This window comes from Takifugu flavidus, chromosome 5, assembly GCF_003711565.1.
Source record: "Takifugu flavidus isolate HTHZ2018 chromosome 5, ASM371156v2, whole genome shotgun sequence".
Taxonomy (NCBI): Eukaryota; Metazoa; Chordata; class Actinopteri; order Tetraodontiformes; family Tetraodontidae; genus Takifugu; species Takifugu flavidus.
Window position 1 is genome coordinate 13,352,685 of NC_079524.1, and position 23,730 is coordinate 13,376,414.

The 23,730-nt window shown below is 45.3% G+C and overlaps 3 protein-coding genes across 8 annotated transcripts in view; 2 read left to right on the forward strand and 1 right to left on the reverse strand.

The window, feature by feature from the left end:
* adam9 (ADAM metallopeptidase domain 9) overlaps positions 1 to 1,929 on the forward strand; it is an 8,599-nt gene extending 6,670 nt beyond the window's left edge. The window contains exons 21-24 of the mRNA XM_057033108.1: positions 1 to 17; positions 199 to 228; positions 417 to 475; positions 608 to 1,929. The exon at positions 1 to 17 is cut by the window's left edge and continues 80 nt beyond it. Of these exons, the coding sequence (XP_056889088.1) occupies positions 1 to 17; positions 199 to 228; positions 417 to 475; positions 608 to 677 (176 nt within the window). The 3' untranslated portion in view covers positions 678 to 1,929. The remainder of the gene's footprint in view (positions 18 to 198; positions 229 to 416; positions 476 to 607) is intronic.
* LOC130525877 (zinc finger protein 664-like) lies at positions 1,826 to 6,178 on the reverse strand. Of its 2 annotated transcripts, none has more exons than XM_057033119.1 (2): positions 5,972 to 6,178; positions 1,826 to 4,368 (listed from the first exon to the last, which is right to left on the reverse strand). In XM_057033119.1, exons 1-2 carry the CDS (start codon positions 6,006 to 6,008, stop codon positions 3,023 to 3,025), a joined length of 1,383 nt encoding a protein of 460 aa, XP_056889099.1. In that variant the 5' UTR covers positions 6,009 to 6,178; the 3' UTR covers positions 1,826 to 3,022. The 2 variants fall into 2 exon arrangements, with proteins under 2 accessions (XP_056889099.1, XP_056889098.1); XM_057033118.1 differs by lacking the exon at positions 5,972 to 6,178 and adding an exon at positions 5,044 to 5,346.
* ogdha (oxoglutarate dehydrogenase a) lies at positions 4,780 to 23,609 on the forward strand. Of its 5 annotated transcripts, none has more exons than XM_057033101.1 (24): positions 4,780 to 4,800; positions 7,956 to 8,319; positions 11,121 to 11,297; positions 12,710 to 12,812; positions 14,258 to 14,302; positions 15,800 to 15,915; positions 16,406 to 16,560; positions 16,627 to 16,773; positions 16,843 to 16,933; positions 17,546 to 17,725; positions 17,797 to 17,925; positions 17,997 to 18,176; positions 18,245 to 18,397; positions 18,742 to 18,844; positions 18,952 to 19,080; positions 19,382 to 19,532; positions 19,635 to 19,762; positions 19,838 to 20,016; positions 20,092 to 20,163; positions 21,246 to 21,371; positions 21,453 to 21,525; positions 21,605 to 21,768; positions 22,258 to 22,412; positions 22,489 to 23,609. In XM_057033101.1, exons 2-24 carry the CDS (start codon positions 8,086 to 8,088, stop codon positions 22,607 to 22,609), a joined length of 3,111 nt encoding a protein of 1,036 aa, XP_056889081.1. In that variant the 5' UTR covers positions 4,780 to 4,800; positions 7,956 to 8,085; the 3' UTR covers positions 22,610 to 23,609. The 5 variants fall into 5 exon arrangements, with proteins under 5 accessions (XP_056889081.1, XP_056889080.1, XP_056889083.1 ...); XM_057033100.1 differs by lacking the exon at positions 4,780 to 4,800 and adding an exon at positions 6,155 to 6,299; XM_057033103.1 differs by lacking the exons at positions 4,780 to 4,800; positions 12,710 to 12,812; positions 14,258 to 14,302 and adding exons at positions 6,155 to 6,299; positions 12,370 to 12,463.
* The last annotated feature ends 121 nt before the right edge of the window (positions 23,610 to 23,730 follow it).

Consider the following 23,730-nt stretch of genomic DNA (forward strand, 5'->3'; position numbering starts at 1 on the left):
ATAATGTCAGAGACGGGGTGAGTCAGAATCACACCGTTAGCATATTTGTAAGGAAATGTGTGATGTCATGTGACGCATCACCTCCTCTGGGAGAGAGGGTGGTAGTGTTGGAGCTGAATCAGCAACAGCCTACGGAGTGTGTGTTCACTGGTGTGTGTAGTTGTGTTCTAACAGATTTTGTTTTGTGTTTGTGTGAAGCACCACGCTCAGCTGCTGCTCCCCCCACAGGTAAAGCACACCCTCCCACTAGAGACCAGTACAATACTCAACACCAGTATTACTACAGTAATTACAGTGTGTACATCAGTATTACAGTGTGCCGTACTGGTGTACCCTCAGTCATGCACGCGCATGTGCGCACACACACACACACAGGGAGGGGACGTGAGCTGATCTGATCTGTGTTTATTGACCAGGTGGTGGAGACCAGCAGGACAGCTCCAGCCTTTGCCCCCAGACCACCTCCTCCTCCTCTGTAAGAAACATGAAACAGCAGCAATGTCAGATCTGACACCAACAGGATGACTTGTAGTTTGTCTAAACTTCAATAGACGGCAGAATGTTTGATAGCTGTTAGCATAACTCTGCTTTTCTGTGTTCATATTAGAAAACCGAAACCACCCCCTGCGTCACATCCTCTGGTGCCTCAGAGACCCGCCCCTGCTCCCCCTGTTTAACCAGTCACAGCCCAGGACACCTGGATGCCACAACCACGTAGCTGCCGATAAAATGGTTGACAGTTGGAAATAAACCCAGTCATGCCAAACTGGGAATTAGCCAGAACAAACAAGAATATACCAGATATTCTCTCTCTCTTTCCCTGCCATCAAACCAGCCAATCACATGTCATATTTATCTCAGCTTTCCAGTTTTATGCCAGCCTGCTCTTCAGAATGCTATCGAGCTAACACGGTGCTGCTGCTGCTTTGCTAATATTTTTGCTTTACTGATGCAATGTTATTTCAAACCACTAGCTTAATTAGCTTCAGATTCACCATCCAATCAGACTGCGGCATTCATATAAACAGCTCCAGACCCTCAATAACACTACACAGCAGAAAACACTCAACAGGCATTTTAGTGATTTTCTTCATTCTGATTGGCTGGTTTGGATGTTGTCATCTGTAAGCATCCTGAACTTCCTGTTTCCTGTCTCTGACTTGATGCACTGTTGTTGCCTGATTGCACTTCCTGTCTAAACTGCACTGTCATAGGAATACAGCACACCTGGTCTGTTGCTAACGCTACTGCTGGGTGTGTTTGCTTTCTACCACATGGTTCGCTGGTGCAAAACACTCTCCAGAATTGTAATAACAATATGCAACAACTGTGTGTGTGTGTGGGGGGGCACATACATGTGGGGGTCCATAGGATGTCACAAACTCCTGATTGTACAACACAACTAAATATTTTCACACTCAGGATTAAAAACAATTGGCTGTGAGAATTGCAATGAAATACGTCCCTTTAGCTGCTAAAGTGCTTTACCTGGGCAGGTAAAACAGTCGGTTGAGGTCGTTCCTGCAGCTGTGGGTGACTACACCATCATCTCCAAAATCAAAAAAGTAACCTACATGCAAGAACTCAGTCATTTGAGTTTTTTTATCAACATTTATTTTGTCAGCTGATGAAAATTAGTGTGTAGTAAACAAAACGGTACAAAATGTTTCAAAATCAAAAATTAAGTAAAATGTCTGACCAACAGAAGAAAATCTGAAAACGGTCACATGACCACAGACTCCACCCACCTGAGGACACCAACAGGTCAGAGGGATTGTTTGTCAGCCTAAACAGAAATGTTACGGTAATCATTGCAACATAGACATTTTCTTAATGGTTTTATTGGGGGTTTTTTCTTCCTGCGGATGACTAAGTGTTGCAATGTCATACAGGTGGATTTTACTTCATTAAATATTGTTTCATATACAATTCTGACTCATTTGAATAACTGTTACCGCCAGTCTTACTGCCCTCAACAGCAACAGAAAGTAACAGGAAGAAACCAGGATCAGGCCTCGTCTCAGGGGGCCCTGCTGATGGACAGATGAGGGAAGGTGGAGGGAGGGGAGAGGAGAGGAGGGGAGGAAGCATGGATAGAAATTATAGCAGTTTTGACTTGTTAACATTTCTAAATATAAAACACACAAATGAGTGTTTAAAGAATCTGATCTAATAGTAACAGCCACGTCTGGATGACTAAAAGATCCAGAATAAATAAAATAGACATCAAATGTTCACAAGACGAGTTTAAGCACTATCTGGTTATTACTGTCACAATAATGAAGATTCAGCTACATGAGAAAAACACTTCATATCTGAGAAAATCATTCTAAAACATGCACAAACATGAAGATAGAAACAGAAAAGGCTATAATTCAGTTCTTAAGGAGCTCAAATCTCTTCAGTAATTAAAACACATTCCAAATTCCAAACTTTGTTTCATTCATGTGATTCACTCAGGAAGAAAAGATATGTGCAGCATTTGTTAGCTTCCATTAGCAGATGTTGTTAAAGCAATTCTAAACTTTCTGGCACTGTTCCATCTTCGTTATCTTCCAATTCTCCTTATGAATGTACAGCTCACTAAACTGTAAATGAGGAGGAAGGTCATCAATATTCAGTCTGATCGATCTGTTATTGGCTCTGAAGCTTCTAGTCTCATCGTCACTTCCAGCAGGTGGGGGCCACACAAGCAAGTCAACATCGCTCCTTTCACTTAGCGGCGCCTCTCCGTCGGACTCAATCGACCCGTTTCACTCCACTGCTCTTCCACCTCCCCTCCGCATGTGTTTGGGGGGGAGGTGTCAGAGTTCAGGCAGTGGGACTTTGGGGAGGCAGGGCTTGTTCAAAGTGCTGTGCAACAAGCCTCGAAGGGTTGGAATTGCTTTAAGGCTTTGTAACTGTCCCCCAATAGACATTTGTTTCAATGGTGTGTAACAATAAAACTGGACGAGGAACTAACAGAGAATGTCCAGGGGGTTTCTTGTGTGCTGTAGATCATTTATTGGGGATCCACATAGGGTTACTTGGCCGTGTGAGTCCTCACGTGTCTCGCCAGGTGCGAGGCATCAAAGTACCTTTTCCCGCAGGTGTTGCACAGGTAGGGTTTCTCCCCGGTGTGCGCTCTCCTGATGTGCACCGTCAGGTCTCCGCTGAAGCGGAAGTCCTTCCCGCAGGTCTTGCAGCTAAACGGCCGCTCACCGGTGTGAATCCTCATGTGTACGTTCATCTTGGACGTCTCGATGAAGCCTTTGCCACAGAACTTACACTGATACGGCTTTTCACCTGTGTGAGTTCTCATGTGCACATTCAGACGCGACATTTCGATGAATGCTTTCCCGCAGACCTTGCACAGGTACGGCTTCTCACCTGTGTGGGTTCTAATATGGACTTTGAGTTTAGACATATCGATGAATGTTTTGCCACAGGTCTTGCACAGGTATGGCCGCTCACCTGTGTGGTTCCTTCTAATATGAACTTTTAAGGCATTGCTGAACCTGAACTTCTCTCCACAGGTTGTGCAGGTGTATGGTTTCTCACCTGTGTGGATTCTCAAATGGGAGTTCAGCACCTTGGGATGGGTGAATGCTTTTCCACAGGTGTCGCAGGAAAACTGCCTCTCGTTCAGGTGTGTCCGGGTGTGGTTCTTCAGGTCTGAGGTCTGGCTGAAGCCTTTCCCACATACGTTGCATGAATATGGTTTCTCACCTGTGTGGCTCCTCAGGTGGACGGTCAGGCCGCTATGGAATCTAAAAGTCTCTGCACAAATCGGGCAGGTGAATGGTTTCTCACCTGTGTGGATCCTCAGGTGGGCATTCAGCACAGACATCTGTCGGAAACGTTTCCCACAGGTGCCACAGGAGTAAGGCCTCTCATCGGTATGGCTCCTCAGGTGTGTGTTCAGTTTGGACTGATATTTAAAAGCCTTTCCACATGTGTCACACCTGAAGGACTTGTCACCTGCGTGAACGTGATGGTAGACCTCTGACACATTGCAGGGAAAAGCATCCTTGCTCCTGCTTTGTGGTCTTTCAGATGGTTCGGAGTCACTGTGGTCACTCTCCTCATATGCAGGAGTGTAGATGAAGGTGTCATCCTCCAGCTTCACCACCAGCTGCTCACACGTTTGACTGGCATGAAGTTCTTCTTCTTCCCCTTTAATCTCTAGATCTTCTAGTTCTTCTGGATTACTTTCCTCATCAGCAGGAGTCTCTGTGAAGCTATCGTCCTCTAGTTTCACCTCATAATGCTCCTCCTCTTTAATCTGGAGAACTTCAGGGTGCTCTGGGGCCAGGGTGGACTTTCTCTCCTGCTCATGAAGCTGCTGACCAGCCAGAAGCTCCATGCAGACCTGTTCCTCTGGTAGCTCTAGAGGGGAACAGACCAAATGGAAATCTGTGTTAGTTGTACTGTGAAAGTCCCGGATCCGCACCATAAAGAGAGAAATGTAGATGTTTACTGGTGGATGTATAGTGTGCTTAGCACAGAAGTCCCCTAAAACTGCAGTTATCAATCCTACATCTAAATCACAATTCGGGTCTTGATTGGACATTTCCAGGACAGTTTAGGCTGGAGGACAGTCCTTCATGCTGCCTTTTAGAAGGAAAGTTCTAATCTTTCTCTGTGTACTGTTGTTTTTTTTTCTGGTCAATGCTATATTTCCCTTCCACATCAAGGTGAATCAGAGATTTTAAACTGGCCCAGGTGTGAATATGTGAGTGAACAGTGTGTGTATGCGCATATTCCTGCATTTTGCCCAGTGATGACTGTGCAAGACTCCAGCTAGGGAGACAAGGAAGGGTAAGAAAAACGTCTTGTTTTTGATTTAATTACTGAGGTAAGAACTAAAGGATGGAGTAGAAATCATCAACACAGTAACCAGAAGGTGACAACAGGAGCAGGTCAGATCTTAAGAACATATTTATGGTACCAACGCCTCCCAGGGGAACCAGAGCAGACTTTGATATTCAGGTGAACCTTAGCGAATACTAAACACAGAAATCTATCAGTCTGTAGCCTTCTGGCTATAAGATATTTACACACCTAGCCTGTGCAACTTTATCTCCGGATTATAAAAAGCATTCAGCAGCCTGCGCTGACGATCGACCTCCGCCTCGTACGCCACGATTGTTCTGTGAAAAACGCCAAATATTTCTTCTGCGGCGGCAGTCAGTCGCTCAGTCACGAAACCTCTCAAATGTTCGACTGACGACATTATTCAATCAACACTTAATGAATAACAGCAATCAAATTGTATCCCTTACAATCCTGCTGCTGTTCACTTAGCGCTAGCTAAATCTTTTTTAGGCGATATACTTCCGCTTGTTGTCACACCATTTCCGACTCGTCGGGTAAAAGATGCTGACTTTGTTCCGCTGTGATTTTGGTTTCTTGTGATGCTGCCATTGTTTACACAGGTATCTATCTAAACGTTTATCCCAGATTTGCATTTTAATCTCATATTTTGTATGTAAATCTCAAGACAGTACAGCTTGTCACACTTTGTTAAAAATAGATAAGAGTAAAAATAATAATCATACCATCCTAATCATAATGGCATAATGGTTTAAGTCGATGTTTCTTAATAAAACTGTAACAAACAACATGTGGCCTAACGAGATACTGCATCACGCATCGGTGCATGCTAATTGATTGGCTTGACTTAAAGTGCATACATCCAAGGTAGTTTTCTCTGTCAACTGGACTGGGTTTCTTCTCTTGAAGACGTTTCGCCTTCTATCCAGAAGGCTTCTTCAGTTCTGGTGCATACAGTTTTAGCCGCGTTTGGGTAAGTCAATTTTAACATTAGAAAGATCCACAAATAGCAAAAACAACATTGGAAGTCAGCATTATGACAAAATAGTTGTAAATAGAAGTGTATACAGTATTATTAGAATTCACTCAAACCAATTCAATGACTTCCATTTCACTGTTCAGACTGGGAAGCATTGGGTCTTGCGGTCTAACTTACCGGTACCGCTGACGCCATTTTGAGCCCCCGCACACATGTATTCAAACTGGAAGTGGCCCCGCCAGAGGCTGCAGGCTCTCAAATCTTGTTGTTAATAGAATTAACTAATTCCTACAATAACACCACGATTTTTCCTTTAATGTAAACCTTTTTTCTCGCATTCGCCCCAACACCTGCGCGCGTACGTGATGACCTCACAAAGGCGTCACAGCCTTTGCACGCAAGCCCGGCGCGCTCCGAGACCGCAGCGCCCGGAACTGTCAGCGTGAGACACGAAGGGCATTCGGGATACCGGCAGGAAGGGAGCTGTGGAAACAGTCTAATCCAGGTCAGGTAGACCAGACAACTGCATTTTGACACTTGTGACGGGTGGGATTTGCTGCTTGCACAGAACCAGGTCCAAGTATCATTGGGGATATAATGCGTTGGTCGGCATTTAAGAAATATTTAAACAGTTAGCTGGTTGCTAGCTAGCTAGGTACGCAGCTATTTATATAGTTATACCCGTGTTTTCGTCAGAGTTATATTGTTAATCATAATGTCAAGAAGAAATGTTTTTGATAATACTAATGATTGAATATTTGGGGGAAAATACGATCAATATGGCTATGTTAACACGCTAACGTCCATCGGAGCCAACTTTAGCCATTAGCTAAACGGGGTAGTGGCACCTATATTACCGAAAGTAGAAGCTAAGCGGCTTATTATAAAACGCTAGCTCTCATTCTAGACAGTTTAGCCTGCCTCTGTTTAGTTGTGACTGTAGTTCCCGGAAGTTTGTTGTCAGGGATGTTCAAGGGTGGAAAAGATCGTGTAGTGAATCATTGTTAACTTGTTATGGAAAGCTAGCGAGTACATTTCAAGAACTGTTGACTCGTTTAAGGACAACATGATTGACAGGTGCTTTAGCAAATAGTGGTCCGTTTGAGTCCCTGTGTTGGGCGGGATTTTTCCTGCTCAACCAATCAGAACATCCGGTAGACCAGCGAAGGGCGTGTCCATACTGGCAGAGGCAGGCAGGGAGTGGACCTAACAAGGTCAGAAGACAGCAAGAAGGGCTCCGAATCCCAGTTTCTTAGATTTCGGAAGATTTATGGAAGCGCAAAACTCCTTCACGTCAGTCTAGTCGTTATTAAATGTTCTTCAAATTGACAAGTATGCCAGATTCATCAGAGATGTGAAAACTCCACCTTTTTACCACACTTTGAAGCAACGAATGGCTGCATGAATTGTGCTTTCCAATAAGGGATGCTAGCATTAGAATATGCACCTGTGTCTGTAAGGGTAACAGGAGTTTTAAAATCCTTTGAAGTGTGTATTGTTGAACGTATTGATTATTGCTTATTTATTCATTGTGAGAAGTCCCAAGCATATGGTTAATACATTTTCTCCCATCATATCAAAATTTCAGCAGATGTGCCAACAGTAAAGACATACGTTGTAGATTGTCAATGTCAGCTGTGGCGGATGGCTTTTTACCTTTGCCAAGCAGGTCAGGTGTCAGCTGGCGTGTGCGTGTCAGCACAGTAACTTAGAATTTTCTGGACAGATTTTAATAACATGGGTCAAGGAATGGTTCTTGATTCAGGAGAGTCTGTTACTTTTAATCTTCAAAAATCAAGGTCTGTGCTGTCTGAGCGATGCTTCATGTCTGACCATCAAGCTATCGCCACAGTTTTTTGCTGGTTGCTTGTCGGCTTGTGTTTTCAGACCTATTTAATTTCTTGTAAGTTTGACACTGATAATCGGCCGTTTCTACACTGAGGATTCATCATATGTCGTAAATCCACATAAATGTTTGACGCTTTAGGATTGTCTCATTCTGTCAGTTCACTTTGTTCCTTCCTTTCTTGTATTGGTCATCAGCTTTAGAATATTTTTAGCTGTTGGGATTCTTGTTCCTGTTTCTTTCTCCAAAATAAAACAAAGTGAGTCTTTGATTGAACTTATGAGTTTGTGACTGCTGTCCCTCTCTGTTGCACAGATAAACCTGAGGATCTCCCCTTCATTTTCACGTCACCACATTGGACTGAGCTTTCACTCCCTCATTGCTCGGAGGACATCAAGCCTGCTGGGCTCAATCACCACAGCCCGTGATAGTTGAAGGACTGCTGATGCATCGTTTAAGGACTTGCGCGGCGCGATTGCGTCCCCTCACTGCTGCTCAGGCAGCTCAGACTGTTGGCCAACAGCGGCCAGTCACCTTCACAGGTGGCACAAGGACATTTCAGCCTCTCAGGTCTTACACCACACCCGTGGCCTCAGAGCCATTCTTGAATGGGACAAGCTCCAATTACGTGGAGGAGATGTACTATGCCTGGCTGGAGAACCCAAAGAGTGTCCACAAGGTAAGAAGTTGTGCTGGCTCGGTGAACAGTGGGTTTCTGCTGGAGGTTAACAGAGGTGCAGTGTGGACAAAGACCCTAAACCTGCAGTCCATATCCACCCATAATCTTCTGGTCCAGCCCCACCTTTAGCATATGTTTAACTGAGTGCACACAAAGGGGGAAGGATATCAGAAAGAAATTGCTCAGATGAGATGCTCAGAATGACCGAGTCCTTACAGTTGACAATCATCAAAGTGATGGGCAGCTAATTCAGATTCAGATCATTCACCTGCAGGTCATGTGACTTGAAAACTCAGTTGTATAATCATGGATATTTAAACTGCAGAGAAGACAGCTCCCACATCACCATGACCAGTGTTACAGTATTTCACATCCGTCTTTAGTTTAAAACTCCGTTTCCTTCTCTCCATACGAGCGACAGTGGCCGCTTATATTTGAACTAAAGGACCGACAGGTTAATAATAGCAGTGGTCACATGACTTGACTGTGCAATGTGATGACACCCTGAAATAGATCTTTCAGCCGTGGAGTTTGACTACTAAAGTTCCTATCGTAAATGACCAGCCAGAATAGAATAACAGAAACCGTTCCCATCATCCGTCGGGTGAGTGAACAGACTCAGTTTATCTCAAACCATCAACCACAGAAGTAGTCTTTTTCTGAAATCAAGATATGTGACCTTGAGGTTGTGGCTCTTGTTTCCTGAGGTCACTGAGAAGCAGACAACTAGAACCATGGTTCTCCAGAACAGTCTTCAGTAAGCAGAATGTTTAACTTGTCAGAAACAGGTGAACAGATCCTCAATATGAAGGTTGACACAGCTATAAAGGGCATGGCATGAGTCAGCGTTCAGGTAAGGCTGAACACCAGAGCGTCACATGTTACATGAGATGTACATCAGTATGTAAAGGAGGTGGTGTGTAGGGTGGTAAAGATCAACCACAGGAACTGTTCTGATTCCCGAGTCTCAAGGTGGCTCTTTACTGAACCTATGCTGCTTCAAACTGTTGTTGGTCAATCTCCTGCACCATAAATATTGGAGCCGTAATATATCGGCCGATTTGGGGGAAAATTAAATCAGCCCTTTAACCCATTTAAAACCTTTAACCCATAAATACATCTGATAAATTAATGAAAAGGAAGAAAATGTTTGCAGGTCACCTAACCGCCCCCCCTCCCAAGCCTGACTGATAAACAGCAGCTAACAGCAGCTACCATGTACGCCGGTGTGGTTGCCTGTCTCAGTGGTGGGGTATGAATTAGACAGGAGGGAAGAAGACTTGAGCTTTCAACAACACACTTTAAAATGGTCAAAAAGAGGAGAGACAACTCTCCAGGACAGGATTCAGCCTCCATCCAGCCCTAAAAGATGAGGGACACTCCTCTGAAGACAGCAAGGCTCATGTTTTGGTTGATAAGTGTAAAACACTAAAGAGGCTCTATCCATTCATGACATTAATGTATGGTATTTTCAGGTGTTTCATTGTGAAGATTTGACCTCTTCCTGCTTTGATTTGCTGAATTCATGAATTCACCATATTTGGCATCTGTGTGTCTTTTGCCACCATTTTCTTGTTACAGCCAATGAACACAGACCTTAACTTGGTTTTGTCAAGCTGAATACTTTGGTGTTCATACATGTTCACTGTCTGTTGTCAAGTTTCATTTTTGTGTCAAATATTGGTGTGGTGACATCACAAGTGTATCTGAAAGGTGTTGTTTTATGGAGGATTGTGGTGAACTAATAGCTTCCTGTTACTGGCCGATAGAAGCAGAGAGCTTGGAGCTCAGCTCAGCTGCATGACCCATTCAGACGTTTCAGTCTTCAGACCTGAAGAATTCTGTCATGGTTCTTACCCATTTTGGTCTTTCTTAGAGATGACCACTGCGGCAGAAAAGTAGAGAAATCTTTATTCGTGTCTCTAAAACTGTGGTCTTACTTCAGCGTCAGACAGGTCGTCCAGGTCTTGGGAGCAAATATAATCAGAAGTCAGAAATTGATGGGGACCATCTCACAGTGTGACAGCAGCTAAGCAGCCAGTAGAAATGCAGCACGAAGTAGCGGTGGCAGAAAATGCTCCTAGATGCAAATACGTCCCTCCAACTCCCTTCGTAGGCGTGGCGTTCCAAGTTGGCCTCTCTTTCAGCACTGCGGCCGAGTCCACATCCTCATCCTTACTGCACATTGGATCCAACTGTAAGAAGGGTTTCAGCCCAATATCTCGTTTTTGTTCTGATGTGTCTCGCCCGCTGAGGCAGTGTACGTGTTGACGTCACAGCCTGTGTATACTGGCTACTATCTACAGAGCGTATACACCTCACAAGCAAAGGCAGCGTTTGGACTGAGCTCCTGCTGACCAGATTTATGTACTTCTGTCTGTGGAAATCAATGGTAGAGTTTGAATTTTGAGGCCAAGGTTGGTGTTTGGTTTTGTTGTGGCAGCCTGACTGACTGTTTCAGAGCTGTAGAAAAATAAAGAGTTCAGTTTGAAAAGGTACATCTCAAGCTCCTGCATGATGAAAGTGTTTTCTGAAGAATAAAGCAATTATCCCAGTCAGATAATGGTGATTAATAGAAAACAGGTCTTTCTGTTTCTCACCCCACCTTTGTCAGTGTGTGACACTAGTAGGTCCACATTTTCCCTGATGGTAACCTGGAAACAGATTGCTTATTTAAAGCCTTATCAGGGCAAGAATTAATGGGATAAATACCTGACCAGTACAGACTGGACAAAGAATAAACCTTTTTCCTGTCTCTTCATCTCATCCTCTTCAACACCGACCTCATCCTGCCCCTTCAGTCCTGGGATGTGTTTTTCCGGAACGCCAATGCCGGCGCTCCTCCCGGCGCCGCCTACCAGTCTCCTCTGGGTCTATCTGCAGCTCCTCAGCTCTCCTCACTGGTGGGAGCTCAACCCAACGTGGAGAAACTGGTGGAGGACCACCTGGCTGTGCAGTCTCTCATCAGGGCCTATCAGGTACACACACTCACACTCCAAGTATGTTGATAGAAAGTTTCCATGGTAACATTTAGCTTTGATCTATGTCCAATAGACACATGGACAAGGTTCTAAAATAGACTGTTGCTATGGAGATGCAAACAAAAAACTTTCCTATAATTCAGTTACAGGTAAACAAAGAAAATAAATTTTTGATTTCCTCAACTGCAACTTTATTCATGCAGTACATACAAGTCAGTAGCTACTAACTAATATAACTACTTCTATAACTAGTAGAAGTAGAGACAACATCAATCATGAAAGAGAAGTTCTTTGACTGGCCGCTTTGACAGGAAGTGATCTCACAGAAACATCAGGAGAGTCCAGCCACTTGAGACCGATATTAAACACCACAGTCAGCCTTGTTGTCATGCAGACAGAATTAGGGTCCAACCAATTCATTCAAACAAATCTGTACATTGTCCACAGGACAATCCAAAGAATGTAATCTTTTTCAAAGTGGAGGATGACATAATGAATCCTCGATTCATTTAACTTTTGACCTCCAACTCCTTTATCTCACTGATGCATGACGTACACGCGGCCATACACCGTCAATAACACAGTAGTGCTCACGTGGCTGCAGCAGCCTGAAAACATGGAAACATTTGAATGACTATGTTTTACTTCAGGTTCATTTTTCAGGACAGACCGCCCTAACAAACGTTCACATTTATTGATCACGCGAGATTGCGTTTCATATGTAATGACTTCGGCTCCTATGTTACGTATGTGACTGTGCTTGTACCGAGAACACTGCTTCCTGTGCTGAGGAAACATGCTGTGAGTAATTGCGGTACAGTCACACTCACACACACAAATAATCTGGACTTTGGGGTTAAACGTCCGCAGGGAGGGAACCACTTCCTAGTGTGAATCCCTGGAGGGAAAACACTTATCTGTCACTGACTCTGTGTGTGTGTGTGTGTGTGTGTGTGTGTGTGTGTGTGTGTGTGTGTGTGTGTGTGTGTGTGTGTGTGTGTGTGTGTGTGCGTGTGTGTGTGTGCGTGCGTGTGTGTGCGTGTCCATGCTTGTGTGCGTTTGTGAACAGGTGATGGGGCATCATAATGCTCGTTTGGATCCTCTGGGAATCAGCTGTGTGAATTTTGATGATGCTCCAGTTAATACTGGCTTCCAGGATGTTGGTGAGGAAGCAGCAGTAGGGACCAGTTTGAGTGTGTGTTAACATCATTTCTCCATCCCCACCCTCCCCCCTCCCCCCTCTCTCTCCCTCCCTCCACCTCACTCTTGTGTGCTTCTGTGTCCTGCTTTATTCCCACTCTTGGTCTTGGCTGTTTGCTGCATCTTCTTTCCTGCTTTTTTCTTCTCTCATCTGCTTCCTCCTCCTCCTCCTCCTCTTCCTGGGTCGGTTCTGTTCTCACTTCTTGTAGATCCGAGGGCACCAGGTGGCCCAGTTGGACCCTCTGGGCATCATGGATGCTGATCTGGACTCGTGTGTTCCGACTGACATTATAACCTCCTCAGACAAGCTGGGTGAGCAGCTACAGGCTCCTATTGGTCTCTCTGGCCATCACACTCAGATGTAACTGGGATCTGTCTGGAACCATTTGTGGGAACACTTTTGTAGACTGGAAACGGATTTTCAAAGTTCTCACTCCAATAAAAGTTTCTCTTCTGGAGGAGAACGTCATGGACGGTGGGTTTTCTGGATCTGAATGTACCTTCAAAACTGGAGCAAAGAAGAAAGTTAGCAGAATGAAAACATGAGAAGAAAGGTTATTTTTTAATTTCTTCATAGAAAATAAAACCCAAAGTAGCAACAGTTGTTGATCACAGACTTTAGTTCATTTTTTATTTTTCTGGCAACTCTCCTCATTAATGTTTTTAAAACTGGTTTTAGCCTTCAACAAATGTGGAAGCTAAATATTCTCCCTGGGACAGCTGAGGTCTTCCTAATTGGATTGATAGGGATAGAATATAGACGAGGCTCAGCTGTTTCAGTCCTCACACCATTGCTGGGTCAGATCCCAGTTCCACCATCTTCAACAAAAAAGGGCCTTGTTTTGAAGATTTCTTCAGAAAATGTGTTGTTAGCTTGAGTAGCTTCACTGTTAGCTTGTTGGTTGGTTTTGCACTGCTGCTCTTCAATTGAGACACTCGGCTTTAATATCCTACTGTATGTTTGGCGGCTGGTTGCCATAGAGACACTCAGACTGGCAAGATTTTTACTTTATAATTTTATTGAACTTAAGAATACATAACAAGTGGAAGCATTCAGTTTCCATCATACTTTATAATGTAGCAGCAAACACATAGCCGTCCTGGGGACACATTTGGCTGCCGTCACACCCCGACAGGAACTCCTGTACATCAAGAGTGAGGTGAAGACACGTTCTTCTATTGTTATTTGGCGAAACACAGAGCATCAGCCGATTGTGGCCGATGTCTCTACTTTGAAAAAAGAAAAAAACAGGCTCCCTCATACTAAGTTTGTATAAGTTTGTCTTTTTGTCCCTCATACTGACCTGTCTGAGTAAATGGTGTGTCCTGGCTGCTCAGATATGTCCTGGTTGCTCAGGTGTGGGCTGTGTGCTGCTCAAGTGTGTCCTGGCTGCTCAGGTGTGTCCTGGCTGCTCAGGTGTGGGCTGTGTGCTGCTCAGGTGTGTCCTGGCTGCTCAGGTGTGGGCTGTGTGCTGTTCAGGTGTGTCCTGGCTGCTCAGGTGTGTCCTGGCTGCTCAGTTGTGGGCTGTGTGCTGCTCCCTCTCCACCAGTTGACAGGTGAAAAGATATTGTGGATTTCTGGATTCTTCTGAGGTGGTGGAGATGTTGGGGCTGCTGGTGTTGCTCCACTGTAATTGCAGACCTGTAGTGGGGCTGTGAAATGGCTGTGGGCATCAGCTTTGCACCCATCATTGGTTATTAACGGTGTCCGGGTGTCTCTTCCTTTGCTCCTCCCTGTACGTGACCCCCCCTCCCAGATGTGGCTGTTTGCAAGGAGAGGCTGGGACTCCTCACAGTGGGAGGTATGAGAAAGCAGCCATGTGTGTGTTTGTGTGTGTGGTTGTGGGTACAGTAGACTAAGGATGAGTGAGGAATAACATCCTGATGTTCTGGTGAAGATCTGATTTCATTTGGTTCACTGTCAGCGGGAATTCTGTTGAATTCTACTCAGTTTGATACTTAAACAACAAAGTCAAAATCCTCCATACTGTTTGTGTGAAGCAGAAGTTCCTTTCTGGATGAGAAGGTCGAAGGGTCATGAAGGACGATTAAAGTTCAGTTCTGATGAATGCATCAGTAAAGAAGCTAAAAACAGTCTGGTTTGTCTGTTGTCCACCATTCTTCTCTGGAAGGATGATTATTGTCAGACATGGAACCAACATGAAATGTAGAAGCAGGTAGAACATGGAAACATTCTGAGCGTTCACAGAAACGTTCCTGAATGTCTCCTCTGGCTGCTGTTAGCTGATTTTAGCGTGCTGCCATGATGCTAGCACATAGTAAAGTGTAAACATGTTTTGTCCTGGAGCTGAAGGCAACCAAACATATCATCCGCTAACACTTTATAGCTGATAATCAATATTTTTGACATCTAGAGTAGAAAATAAAGCAAAAAAAAAAAAAGAAAAGCCAATTGCATCATTTAACACCCTCAGAACCCCTCTGGAGGAGCAGATTTCTGACAGCAGAATTAAGAGAAAAAGATTTTCAAAATTGGTTTCTAATCAGAATAAGTTGAGTTTAGACCTATTGGTTTCTCTTGCAGAAAAGACCAACATTCCAGGAAGTATGTTGGAATTCTGTGGTCCAAATGGACAGACAGGATTTTAAATGCAAAAGTCTGTCTTTTATCTTAATATATTATTAGTATATCATTATCTTTATCTTATGTATATGTAAGCTTTATGGAATTAGAAGGTAAAATTATTGTTTCTGGGTTTAGAATTTAATAAAGAAATTATTTGCTTTGTTGGATATTTGAGTGAACATGTGAGATGTGTTTAAATCCTCTTGGAAGCTATTAAAAGAAGTTCCAGCTCGGACAAACTGGGGCTCTGTGTTTGTCCCCAGTGTTCCCATTGGAACGTGTTTCATGCTCATCACTGACCTGTTAAACATGTGTCGGTGGGTTCAGTCGGAGGTGCTTTAGTCAGATGTTGCCAGTGGTTCTAGGCTAATTCAGCTGCATCTCCTGACGGGAGGTGTGTGTTCATGCTGCTGTCGCTGACACAGTCTACATACCTCAGGGTGATGTCTGTTTCACAGGTTCCTGAGAGTACTGGTGATGTTGATGGGACCTCTACTGTTCTCTCTCTGTCCTCTTGTCCCTGCACGTCTGCCTGCATGTCTTCTGGCTCTTCTTTTACTCATACATGTGTGTTCCTGTCATGTTCCCATCTGTTTGTCTTTACCAACTTCATTCTTCAACCTTTTGTCACATTCCTCACCCTTTATATCTCTTCTTCCCACGTCCTTGTTCTGCTGTCCGCTTCTGCTGTGGTGCATCATGGAATTTATAGGCTTCTATGGTCTTGATGAATCTGATCTGGACAAGGTCTTCCGGCTGCCCACGACCACCTTCATTGGAGGTTCAGAGAGCGTCCTTCCGCTGAAAGAGATCATCCGTCGACTGGAGGTGAGTCCCGCTGTTCAACCAATACTTTAGCACTTTTTCCGTCAGGTGATGGAATGAGGAACCAAAATTCTTATAGAATGGGTTTGACTCTGGTCACTTCCTTTCTCCCTTTCTCCTACTGTCCATTGGCTCACCACTAATAACACAATGAGCACAACAGATGAACGTTTTTCCCACTGGAAATTAAAATGTGTTAAATTTCTTCAAAGAGCAACTATTTCTACTCTTCGCGTCTTGTCACATCATCCAGATACCAAATGGGTAATAATCCGTGCTCTTTATTACCTGGGGTTAACATCCTTCAGTTGCTTATTTAGATCAAATCTAAACTTCAGTTTTATGTTCACTCTTGGATTGCATCATCACATCTGTGTGCAAATGTTTCATTCTCGTCACACACACACACACACACACACACACACACACGCTTCCTGTAAAGTTGGGAGGTGTCTTTCTCCAGGCTGTGTACCTGAGTGTGTTTGTGTGTCAGATGTCGTACTGTCAGCACATCGGTGTTGAATTCATGTTCATCAACGATCTGGAGCAATGCCAGTGGATCCGGCAGAAGTTTGAGACTCCTGGAATCATGCAATTCACTCTGGAGGAGAAACGGACACTGCTGGCCCGGATGATCCGTTCCACCAGGTAAACACCATCAGACCGCACCTCCGTCAGGAGGTGAGGATGTGTGTCAACATCTGCTATGTGCAGGTTTGAGGAGTTCCTCCAGAAGAAATGGTCTGCAGAGAAACGCTTTGGTCTGGAGGGTTGTGAGTCTCTGATTCCAGCATTGAAGACCATAATTGATAAATCCTCTGAGAAGGGGGTGGATTATGTCATCATGGGAATGCCTCACAGGTAATACACTTCTTCATGTCTGAAACACGCTCCCTTTTCCTCCCTTTCACACTGTTTGTTGTCTTTTAGGGGTCGTTTGAACGTTCTAGCCAACGTGATCAGAAAAGAGCTGGAACAGATTTTCTGCCAGTTTGACTCTAAACTGGAAGCTGCTGATGAGGTAACTCCATCCCAGTATGTGTGGATAAATACACAAGGCACACAAATTGATTGGTGGATAAATACACAAGGAACACTAATTGATTGGATTGGTTGGAACATGCTTGTTATGGGTGCAGCGCCTGTCCCTTTAGTGTTTCTTTGACCTTTTACGACCTCCCACTGTTGTCTCCAGAGACAGGACTTCTTCACAGTGGGGCCAGGCAGCTTAAACCATGGACGGTTGCATAGTGACTTTTAACAACTATATTGTTTAAATCCGGCGAGCTTTTGCACATCAATCGTGCTGTAGGAGTGATGGCACACATGGAGGCTCATCAGCAGCAGATACCGAAATGGATCGAGAAACACAGTGGAACAGTCGGAAAGATCCCAGATAATCTCAGCTGCACAGCAAGAACTGCCTGTTTTTACTCTCATCGTATCAGGTGGACTTTAGTCAGGCTGTAGAAAACTCTGACGCCTAAAATTCAGCTGTGAGGTCTGTTGTTATTCTGGGATTTTGAGTGTAGACTGATGAGAGAGTATTTTAGAGTACCAAACATGAGTCTGAAAACATCTGCGTGTAGTCCTTTTACCACAAAAAGTAAAATTGTTCTTGTTCTATTCTCAGGGTTCTGGAGATGTCAAGTACCACCTGGGGATGTACCATCGGCGCATCAACCGCGTGACCGACCGCAATATCACTCTGTCTCTGGTGGCCAACCCCTCCCACCTGGAGGCTGCAGACCCTGTGGTGCAGGGGAAGACCAAGGCCGAGCAGTTCTATTGTGGAGACAATGACGGCAAACGGGTGAGAAGTGGAGAGAAACTGTCCTCCTACACACCTGCTTGATGTTCATGGAACGGTGGTTGTGTGTTCAGGTGATGTCCATCCTTCTTCACGGTGATGCCGCCTTTGCAGGACAGGGTATAGTCTACGAAACCTTCCATCTGTCTGACCTGCCCTCCTACACCACCCACGGTACTGTGCACGTGGTGGTCAATAACCAGGTAACTGACATATGTGCTGGCGGTGTCAGAGTCAGGGCGGAGCTGCGACCCCTCCTACCTCTGTCTTTCAGATCGGCTTCACCACAGACCCTCGCGTCGCACGTTCGTCTCCGTATCCCACAGATGTTGCTCGAGTTGTCAATGCTCCCATTTTCCACGTGAATGCTGATGATCCCGAGGCTGTCATCTATGTGTGCAAAGTGGCAGCAGAGTGGAGAAACACATTCCACAAAGATGTGGTGGTGGACCTTGTGAGTGAGCTCCTGTATGACACATTGGTTGTGGAGGTTCTGAGCTGATGGTTAACGTGTGCCCACAGGTGTGTTATCGTCGGATGGGTCATAACGAGATGGATGAACCCATGTTCACACAGCCGCTCATGTATAAACAGATCAAGAAGCAGAAGCCTGTCCTACAGAAGTATGCAGAGAAGTTGATCGCAGAGGGTGCAGTCAGCAGGCAGGAGTATGAGGTAAAGACAGCATTTCCCAGCATGCTCTTTGCCAGCAGTGGCTTTGACTGCTGCTGCTCCTAATAGAAGACAGAAGGTTTGGAGCAAGTATCTCTGCCTGCTTTGCATCCTTTTGTCACTGTCAGGAAGGATTTAAGCAGAAATCTGCTCAGCAAATGAGTGAGGACTGTGGTTGGCTTTCTTCTCACTCTGTCTTTGTGACTTTAGAATTTCAGTCTCTAAATGTTCTTTTTTCATATTTGTTGAGGTCTAACTGATCTTGAGGATCCTTGAGGTGTTTAAACTGTCGTAGAATCATGAAAAAAGACTCAAGACTAAGCATGCTGTTTCGGGTCTGTACTCAGGAGGAAATTGCCAAATATGACAAGATCTGTGAAGAAGCATATGCCCGTTCCAAAGATGAGAAGATCCTCCACATAAAGCACTGGCTGGACTCCCCCTGGCCTGGTGAGGAACACAGCTACACGTGTTGGTGATAAATCTTCCCCTCCAGGTCGTCAGCCTGTCAGTTTTGCCGTAGTGCTTCCTGAGAGGGAACCTGTTGTCTTCTTCAGGTTTCTTCACACTGGAGGGTCAACCAAAGTCCATGAGCTGCCCTTCAACCGGCCTAACTGAAGAGAACCTGACCCACATTGGACAAGTGGCCTCCTCTGTCCCTGTGGAGGACTTCACCATCCATGGAGGTCTGAACCCCCACTGACCTCAGCAGAGTGGATCAGGGAGTTGTACTCTGTTGAGGTTGTTCCCGTTTAGATTTTATTGGTGTAGAAATTCTGGTTTTGAACTTCCGTCAGTGATTAAAAAAGACTTTTGACTTCACAGTTTCATCTTGAATTTAAAGGGCAGGTATTTTTAAAGTAAGCAGATGTCAAAGACTTGACTGTAGATAATCAGTGAAATGTGTTTTTAGTTTAAAGCTTTATAAATTCATCATTTCAAACATTTTACCAGACAGATGGTTACACAGTGCTAATGATGTTTCAGGCTTGAGTCGCATCCTGAAAGCTCGAGCAGAGATGGTCCGGAATCGGGTAGTGGACTGGGCTTTGGGGGAGTACATGGCCTTTGGTTCACTGTTGAAGGAAGGAACCCATATCAGACTGTCAGGCCAGGATGTGGAGCGAGGAACCTTCAGGTAAGCTATCGGGCCTCCGAGGCTGCGTTTGTTTCCAAGTTTGGTCTTCATCAGCACCTTCACATTCCAGAGTTTCACTTTGATGACATTGTCCCCTCTCAGCCACCGACATCATGTTCTCCATGACCAGAATGTGGACAAGAGGATCTGTATTCCCATGAACCACCTGGCTCCTGACCAGGCCCCCTACACTGTCTGCAACAGCTCCCTCTCGGAGTACGGCGTCCTGGGTCAGTTTCACCCTCATCCTGATCTTCAGCAGCGCTCCGATGCTCAGAATAACAAGAAAACCTTCTCACCCACAGGTTTCGAGCTGGGGTTTGCAATGGCAAGTCCAAACGCTCTCATTCTGTGGGAGGCTCAGTTTGGAGACTTCCACAACACAGCCCAGTGCATCATCGACCAGTTCATCTGTCCTGGTCAGGCCAAGTGGGTCCGGCAAAATGGCATCGTGCTGCTGCTGCCACATGGCATGGAAGGCATGGTGAGTGGCACTAGCAGTCACATGACGGCAGGAGTGGTCAGACACTCAGACACTTGTTTTCTAAACTGTCTACAGGGTCCAGAACACTCTTCAGCCCGTCCAGAACGCTTCCTCCAGATGTGCAATGATGATCCTGATGTTATGCCGGTAACACAGTCACACACACTCCAGTGCATTAATCCAAGACTGTTGGAAATGTGAGGAGACCTCACACATCCAGAATCTCAGCCTGTTCAGCTGTGAACCAGTTTGAGGCGACCACCGTGTGACATCACACCGGGGGGGAGGGGCACAACCCAGCACCAGGACATCCATCTGGGGCTGAGACACTCACCATATTTACACTTGATAGAAAAAAATTAGTGTCTCGATCTGACTCTAACTGGACAACTGAAATGAACATAAAGGCATTAGTCTGACTGACATGGGCGTGTCTGACTGACACACCCAGATTATGTGATGGGACCTCGATGTGCTCCAGCATTTTTACGCCTTGATCATTCGTGACACTTCATCCTTCTCCATCGTCCTGTTGGGCGAGATGCTGCTGTGACTCATGACTCCAGTTGGTTTTGATGGGATGTAATAGCTGGGCCAGAAAGGGGCCCTAGTGACCTGCTGGAAAGGTGCATATGGTCACCTAGTGTTGTTGAGGAGTAAAGCGAGACGTCCCCATCAAGACACCACAGTTGATTTCTGAGCATAGCTGGATTAAACTGTGCACGTAAATGCTCTGAGTGACGGTCCGGTCCTTGAAGGACATTAAAGGACTCCAAGTACCAGCCAGAGGAAACAGGCTCAGAACCTCAGACGTATTGTTGGACCACGTGCTGGTGCTGGTGTTGGTGGTTCTGGTGCAGGATGATGATGATGTCACAGTTAGATATTGTGACATCACAGGTGCGGGTGCATCCACGTCACACTGACATCCAGGTCGGGGAGCAGGTCCTTCAGGAGGCCTTCAGCAGCAGCATATTGAGGGAGGTCACCTAAGTGACTGACGACAGTTCTGAGCCCAGAACTGCTCACTGACACTTGCACTATCAAAGTCAGTGAACACATCCTTTCATCATGGCAGCAATGTTTCTACAGTTACTTCCACGTATCATTACTGTTTCACTCCCATTATCCATTTGGAAGTGCTCATTGGAACATGTAGAAATAGAACTGTGCCTTTTTACAAACTCCCTCTCTCTCCCTCCCCCTCTTCCTGTCTGTCTGTCTCTCAGGTGATCTCAGATGATTTTACAGTCCGTCAGCTGTATGACTGTAACTGGATCGTTGTCAATTGTTCGAATCCTGCAAATTATTTTCATGTTCTCCGACGACAGATTCTACTCCCTTTCAGGAAGCCTGTGAGTGGCACATCACACACACTCACTCACACTTGTGTGTTGTTTGTGGCCGTCCTGATAAACTCCTCTTTGTGCCTGTAGTTAATCATCTTCACACCCAAGTCGCTACTGCGTCACCCTGAAGCTCGCTCCAGCTTTGACGACATGCTGCCTGGTACTTGGTCCTGATGCCCCCTCACACCATTTGTCCTAGGTGTGTTTAAGGAAGAAGTAAAGTGTCTTGCTCTCTGCAGGAACTCACTTCCAGAGGCTGATTCCAGAGGATGGTACAGCTGCACAACATCCAGAGGAGGTGAAGCGGCTCATCTTCTGTACTGGCAAGGTTTTCTATGAACTGATAAAAGAGAGGAAGACTAGAGGGATGGATGCAAGTGTTGCCATCTCTCGCATTGAGCAGGTATACACACACACACACACACAGAGTCAAGATTGTCTCTAGGTGCTTTACAGAAACCCAGGAAGCCCCATCAAGCAGCAGTGAAGAACCCTTGACCAGGACTAGGCTCATATGGGTGGACCCTCCTGATGGACAGATGGGTGAAGGAGGAGGAGATGGGGGAGGGGGACATGTAGATGAGAGAATAGGCATAGATCAGGGAAATTCATTAATTACATTGAATCAGTGATTCAATCCTAAAAATCCTAAAAATCCTAAAACTGGGCAGGTCAGAAGTTGGCAGGTCAGAAGTTGGCAGGTCAGTGCACAGCTATGGGTTCGCTGATACCTGTAGATGGATCCAGAGGGGAGGGTAGGAGGAGGTGGTTAAAGAGGGAAGAAGAGAAGGTGTCAAGAGAAAGAAATCTGCACAAGAAAATGTTTTAATGCCATCCTCACTGTCCTCCCTCCCTCTCTCCCCCCTTCTTCTCTCTCCCCCTCCTCTTCCAGTTATCTCCGTTCCCATTTGACCAGGTGAAGGCGGAGGTGGACCGCTTCCCCAAAGCAGACCTGGTGTGGTGTCAGGAAGAGCACAAGAACCAAGGTTACTATGACTACGTCAAGCCTCGCATCAGGACCACGATCCAGAGAGCCAAACCTGTCTGGTACTGTTCTCCTGGTTACCTCGGTGAGCATAAGCCTTCCTGCCAGCTCCCCTGATCTCTGACCTGTCTGCTACAGGTATGCTGGCAGAGATCCTGCAGCCGCTCCAGCCACAGGAAACAAGAACACTCATCTGATGGAGCTGCGACGCTTCTGTGATACCGCCTTTGGACTTGACGCTTTTAAAGATCAGCAGTGAACTTAAGCACAATCCCATCTATGAACCATGACCCTACTCCTCCCTGATCAATGCCTCCCCCAAACACATACACATACACACACACACACACACACACACACACACACACACACACACACACACACACACACACACACAGGGTAAATGCTACATAAGTTCTACTTTATCAGTGTCTAAATATGTGGGTGGAGCTGCAGACAACCAGGACTTGAGATGCTTCTGACATCAGCTGAAACTCAAAACTATCTGAACATTAAAGCAGATGTTGGTGTTGTCATACGAAGAACTGCTGTTGTGTGCTTTAAAGTCTATTCACCACACATTTGTGACTTCTCTCACGTTTTGGTCAGAAGATCTGTCTGCAGCCTCCTGGACGTGTGTTGTCGCCTCGGCGCCACACACATCAGATCCGTCAGGAATCATTGAGTACCAGCAGATGTTTCTGGTCTGAGGGACCTCTGCTGCATTTTTCTGTCTGAACGCTCGGTGGCAGCACTGAGCTGCTCACTAAATCCTTCACAAATTTAGAGCCTAGTAAAAACTTCAAAGGTGAAGTGAGTTTTAGTGGGAGGATCCTAAAGGACACATACACACACAGAGCAGCTGTTAACCCTGCATCACTATCATCTCCACCCCTACCGAGTTTAGCCATGCTAGCTACATTTGCTCTGCTCTTTGGGAAAGTGAGCTGTGACATCAGCAGAATAAAGGTGTTTTTTTTCAGGTGTGATCTACTATGAGGACTTTGTCGCCATGACAACGCTGAGGTTGCACACAGATGTTTCAGAAAGAAAAATGTGCTGCTGATATGCTTCCATTTCTTTCTTTCTCTCTGTTGATCTTGTGCCAAACTGGTTGGACGTGGTGTGTTAATGGTTTTGTTGGCAGCTGAATGAAGACTTTGGCGGCTTCCTGTGCTTGTGAGACAGAAACCATTTATTTATTTTCATAGACATTCTTTCCATTCATTTGCTTCAATAAAGACTCGTATATTCTGGAAGAGTTGAATGTTTCTGTTTACTGACAGAACAGTTTTCAGATCAGATTTCACCTCAAAAAGATTAGGAACGCGCCACTGTTAAAAATAAAACTTGGAAACGTGATTGATAGCCGTGGTACAA

What these genes read in the sequence shown, in the direction of transcription:
- LOC130525877 (XM_057033118.1), bottom strand. Translation starts at nt 5,215, where the DNA reads ATGTCGTCAGTCGAACATTTGAGAGGTTTCGTGACTGAGCGACTGACT. An exon ending in GATAAAGTTGCACAGGCTAG is followed by an intron (nt 4,369 to 5,043) that starts GTGTGTAAATAT and finishes GTTCCCCTCTAG; the next exon opens with AGCTACCAGAGGAACAGGTC.
- ogdha (XM_057033101.1), top strand. Translation starts at nt 8,086, where the DNA reads ATGCATCGTTTAAGGACTTGCGCGGCGCGATTGCGTCCCCTCACTGCT. An exon ending in TCAGCAGGCAGGAGTATGAG is followed by an intron (nt 18,398 to 18,741) that starts GTAAAGACAGCA and finishes GTCTGTACTCAG; the next exon opens with GAGGAAATTGCCAAATATGA. An exon ending in CTTTGACGACATGCTGCCTG is followed by an intron (nt 21,526 to 21,604) that starts GTACTTGGTCCT and finishes TGCTCTCTGCAG; the next exon opens with GAACTCACTTCCAGAGGCTG.